This window comes from Rhinopithecus bieti, unplaced genomic scaffold (genome assembly GCF_001698545.2).
Source record: "Rhinopithecus bieti isolate Rb0 unplaced genomic scaffold, ASM169854v2 scaffold_15296, whole genome shotgun sequence".
NCBI classification, from domain to species: Eukaryota; Metazoa; Chordata; class Mammalia; order Primates; family Cercopithecidae; genus Rhinopithecus; species Rhinopithecus bieti.
In genome coordinates, this window is record NW_016809075.1 from 1,066,090 (window position 1) to 1,071,877 (window position 5,788).

Here is a 5,788-nt window from a genome sequence, read left to right on the forward strand (position 1 = left end):
CCCCATGCCCGGCTAATTTTTTGTATTTTTAGTAGAGACGGGGTTTCACCATGTTGGCCAGGCTGGTCTTAAACTCCTGACCTCAGGTGAAGCACCTGCCTCGACCTCCCAAAAGTGCTGGCCTAAAAATCACTATGCTTGGCCTAAAATCACTTTCATTTGAGCTATAAAATAAAAGTGTGTTTGCCAGGCATGGTGGCTCACGCCTATAATCCCACCACTTTGGGAAGCCAAGGCAGATGAATCACTTGAGCCCAGGAGTTGGAGACCAGCCTGGGCAACATGATGAAACCCTGTCTCTACATAAAATACAGAAATTAGCTGGGCGTGGTGCACCTGCCTGTAATCCCAGCTACTCAGAAGGCTGAGGTGGGAGGGTCACTTGAACCTAGGAGATGAGTTTGCAGTGAGTTGATCCCAGTGATTCTTCTCTGTACTCACAAGAGGACTTGTAGAGTCAAAACCTGACACTGGGACCCAGCAGCAAGAGATAAACTGCTTTTTCTCTAGATTTATGTCTCCATCATTTATTTGCAAGAAGGTGACCTCTTTGACTGGAGCTGTGTGCTGTTAAGTATTTTTTCACCTGTCTCCTATACAGAAATTATACCTTCACCATTGATTTTCAGGTCATCTGCAGTAACCATTTCTCAGGGTTTATGATTCTTGTTCTCTACCCCAGTGCTCTCCAAAGTGTGATTTGCTCAAGATTACCCATTGAGGGAAAGAAAATAATTAAACTAACTTCCTTCTTTCCGCCTACCCTTTCTTCCCTGCTTTTTTCTTTTATCTAAAAGAGTGAGAATGAATTTGAGTTTTTCCAATAGTTAATTTATACATAAACACTGGACCCATCACTTGCATTGCTCCTCAGAAGGTCACATATCACCTATAGCGTGTGAGGTTTCTGAAGAAAGATTTTGGGGTTCCAATAATGAAAAGAAGCTAGCAGTGGTACCCTCACTCTTCTCTCTCCTCCCCTCTTTCTTCCCCTCCCCTCCTTTCCTCTCCTGTAGATATTATGCCATCTTCATATACAATGTCAGTTAAAATCATACAATTAGACTGTTTCTACAATCAGTAGAATTTTATTCTTCTACTGGCAGTAATGTACTGAAGTATTCCTATCTCTCTTGTTTTGACTCAATTTTGTATATATACATAAAACCCTCCGATAGTCTGACCCTTTTCACAAATGGAACCTTTTGATCTTAATGCTTTTTCGTCTGAATTCACTCGTGTCTACAGTAAGATAGAAATAGATGTAGATACAGATGTAGCTGTGTAGAGATAATAGAGCTAAATTGTCCAAAATCATGGAATGGTTTTACTAATGTCTAAATAGGTTATGATTTTTAACAGCTGCATATAGAAGTGCAGAGATTGGAAGGGTTAAAAAAATTAACTGTTCTCTGTGTCTGATTAATCCTGCCTTCTTTCCCATTGATTCGGTAGAGCAATTTGTAATTGCAGAAATTTATAATAACTTTGGCCCTAGCTTATGAAATAGTTTATGGTTTCAGAAGTTATTCTGTAAGTTGTTTAGGACTGGAAACAATGTTCTAAATGGTAGTTGTTTTCTAGACTAGCTGTTCTAATATTTTAGCACTCAGTATTACTGAATTAAAGTACTAAAAGTAGATATAGTTCCAGGTTTCAGGTCCTGAGTTAAAAGAGTCATCTGGTACTTTCGAATGAGAAAGAAGAGGAAATTTTTGTTTGCTTTAATTGGACCTACAGCCAGCCCTGGGCAGAGTATCTTTGACTACATTCCACCTTCTTTCTAGAAGGATACTAGCATGATGCGCAATCCTTAAAAGTAGATGTGTTCGGGCCAGGTGCGATGGCTCACACCTGTAATCCCAGCACTTTGGGAGGCCAAGACAGGTGGATCACCTGAGGTCAGGAGTTCGAGACCACCCTGGCCAACATGGTGAAACCCTGTCTCTGCTAAAAATATAAAAATTTGCCAGGCATGGTGGTACATGCCTGTAGTCCCAGCTACTCAGGAGGCTGAGAGAGGAGAATCACTTGAATCCGGGAGGTGGAGGTTGCAGTGAGCTGAGATAGAGCCACTGCATTCCAGCCTGGGTGACAGAGATGAGACTGTCTCAAAAAAAAAAAAAAAAAAAAAAGTAGATGTGTTTGACTTGAGTTGGCTTGAAGAAGATTGTCTGATAATGGAAGGTCCAGAGGGCCAGCAATGCCTTCTAATAGGAGTCAAAGGAGGTGAGATGAGGGGACCAAGGGGTTAGGGATATAGAAGAAAGGTAGCAGAGTGTACCTCTACTTGGGACAGGTCAAGTTGCTTGATGAAGCAGTACGTTGATTGGTACAAAGGAGAAAACCTTCCTTGTAAAGACATGTGAGATAAGCAATAGAATTCTCACCACGCCTGAATATACACTCAGTTATCACATTTACTGGTAGGTGGCAGTCACATTGAAGATAGATTCATTCAGTGACACTAGATTGCAAGTATTAGAAAGCCCTTATAACAGTCCACTGGAACCTCTTGATCCCTTCAAGCCTTAGAAGAGCCTTACCTTAGTTCATCAACTACTTCTTTTGCCATAATAAATTCTGAGTTTCTTCAGTAGTCAAGATTTTAGCTAGGTATTAGGTGATAGCCCCAGTGCAGGAGACTTAACGAGAGTGCAAGAGATATGCATGCTGTTGATTTTTTTTTTTTTTAAGTTAGTTGGTAACAGACATACAGATTTCTAGGCAGTGTAACCAAGTGAAATAAACAATTTTCTTTCTTAACTACTCTTTACCTATTATCCTCATTTTGATCCTTTTTCATTGAAATGGATTCTGGTGTTCTCTTGTGTAAAGTAAGTACTGTCCGGTTTCTGGAATGTCTAATTGCACCACAACTACTAAAGACCCAAATCCTCATCAGAATGAATAGAATTTTTCCATGAAAATTAAATTTTATCCTTTTCATCAACTATATTGTGATAAACTTTGTCAGTGCAATAATATACACAAAAGTAAAACGGGTACATTTTGTATGGGAATCACCATTTTGGATTATACATTTTCTTCCTCAGTTATATACTAGTGATTAAAAAATAATCATTGTGTTTAATAAGCTACTTTATAAATTTTGTATTTTCGAATTTGAGTGTCTGGTGTTCAGAATTCAAGTTGTTATAAAAATGAGCTGCCCAGGAGATGCATTTATTTTACGCTCATCATATATTAAACTTCATGTAGGCATCCTTTTAAATGGGAGTACACAATCCAATAGTCATAAATCCGATGACAGAGCATACTCAGAAACTAAAGATAGTGAGAATTTAATTGCAAAACAGTACCCTAATGTCCTCTTATTACCTTAAAATCTTTTCAGTTGACCTTCTTCTATTATTTAATTCCGTCACATACCAGTAATTGCATTTATTGAAGCCAGTATTTCTCATTATAGGAAATGCTGATCTTAGTGAATCTCAAAATAGGGAGGGAAATGTTCTTTAATAAATAATTAAAAGACTTTTACTACTTTTCCCAATTCAGTACTGGTTTTATTACCTTTTATGTCCAGAGTATTTTATAAGTGGTAACTAAATTATGGCATCTAAAAAATCATCTCTTCAAGGAATCTCACAAGGTATGCTACATAATGGCTTATTCTAAGTAGGTTAAATAGACTGGCTTTGTCTCAAGTGGCTTACTATATTAAAGAAGAGTATAACATATTCAGCTTTACTGCTGAAACACCAAATGAGTTCTGACACCTCTGATGAGATGATTAAAGTTGGGAATTTTTTCTCTTGACAGCATCAACAAAGAGAGCATTGTGGATGTAGAAGGTGTTGTGAGAAAAGTGAATCAGAAAATTGGAAGCTGTACACAGCAAGATGTTGAGTTACATGTTCAGAAGGTAACTTTTTTCAAAATATAAAATCACATATAGAAATAGATTTGGGTTCTAATGGTTTTTCATGTCCAATTTATATGTTCTTACTAATTAAAATTAATGTAAAATACTGAGGTTTATAAATTAGTTACTGAATCAATTAGCTTTTATTATATAACAAATCACCCCAGTACTTAGTGACTTAAAACAACAAACATTTATTTGCTTACAATTCTGTGACGCACCCAACTGAGATACCTCATCTGCTCCATGTGACATTGGCTGGGCTGACTGATAAGTGTGACGCATCTCTTTCTGTGACCTCTCCTCATCCAGCAGGCTAGCCCAGATATGTTGATATTCAGGTACCAGGAGGGTTCCCAAAGGCAAGAGAGCGAAACCCTAAGAATAGACACTTTTCAAGCTTCTACTTGTGTCACATCTGCTAAATATTCCACTGGTCAAAGTCACACAGCAAAACTTAGATTTAAGGGATAGAGAAATAGATTCTAGCCCTTGATGGGAGGAAAAGCAATATGATTGCAAGGGAATATACATGCAGGAGCAAGAGGAAGTATTGCAGCCATTTTTGCAAACAGTCCACCACAGCCACATAGGGAAAAATATAAAACACATCTGAAAACTACTCACCAATATAAGTGAATAACAATGGACCTATCTTTCTGTAAGTTTTCTGATGATGTACTTTTATTTATTTATTCAGTTTCCATTTTTTCTTTTTCCTTTTTTTAATTATACTTTAAGTTCTAGGATACATGTGCACAACGTGCAGGTTTGTTACACATGTATACATGTGCCATGTTGGTGTGCTGCAGCCATTAACTCATCATTTACATTAGGTATTTCTCCTACTGCTATCCCTCTCCCCTCCCCTGAGCCCATGACAGGCCCTGGTGTGAGATGTTTCCCACCCTGTGTCCAAGTGTTCTCATTGTTCAGTTCCCACCTATGAGTGAGAACATGCGGTGTTTGGTTTTCTGTCCTTGCAACAGTTTGCTGAGAATGATGGTTTCCAGCTTCATACGTGTCCCTACAAAGGACATGAACTCATCCTTTTTTATGGCTGCATAGTATTCCATGGTGTATATGTGCCACATTTTATTAATCCAGTCTATCATTGGTAGACATTTGGGTTGGTTCCAAGCCAAGTCTTTGCTATTGTGAATAGTGCTGCAATAAACATACGTGTGCATGTGTGTTTATAGTAGCATGATTTATAATCCTTTGTGCATATACCCAGTAATGGGATGGCTGGATCAAATGGTATTTCTAGTTCTAGATCCTTGAGGAATCGCCACACTGTCTTCCACAATGGTTGAACTAGTTTACAGTCCCACCAACAGTATAAAAGTGTTCATATTTCTTCTCCACATCCTCTCCAGCACTTGTTGTTTCCTGACTTTTTAATGATCGCCATTCTAACTGGTGTGAGATGGTATCTCATTGTGGTTTTGATTTGCACTTCTCTGATGGCCAGTGATGATGAGCATTTTTTCATATGTATGTTGGCTGCATAAATGTTTTCTTTTGAGAAGTGTCTGTTCATATCCGTCACCCACTTTTTGATGGGGTGGTTTGATTTTTTCTTGTAAATTTGTTTAAGTTCTTTGTACATTCTGGATATTAGCCCTTTGTCAGATGGGTAGATTGTAAAAATTTTCTCCCATTCTGTAGGTTGCTTGTTCACTCTGATGATAGTTTCTTTCACTGTGCAGAAGGTCTTCAGTTTAATTAGATCCCATTTGTGAATTTTGGTTTTTGTTGCCATTGCTTTTGGTGTTTTAGTCATGAAGTCCTTACCCATGCCTATGTCCTGAATGGTATTGCCTAGGTTTTCTTCTAGGGTTTTTATGGTTTTAGGTCTAACATTTAAGTCTTTAATCCATCTTGAATTAATTTTTG

At 38.0% G+C, this 5,788-nt stretch overlaps 1 protein-coding gene across 1 annotated transcript in view; it reads left to right on the forward strand.

The window, feature by feature from the left end:
* The window catches only part of DARS1 (aspartyl-tRNA synthetase 1), a 93,033-nt gene that overhangs the window by 47,565 nt on the left and 39,680 nt on the right, over positions 1–5,788 (forward strand). The window contains exon 5 of the mRNA XM_017888486.1: positions 3,787–3,889. Coding sequence (XP_017743975.1) covers positions 3,787–3,889 — 103 coding nt within the window. The remainder of the gene's footprint in view (positions 1–3,786; positions 3,890–5,788) is intronic.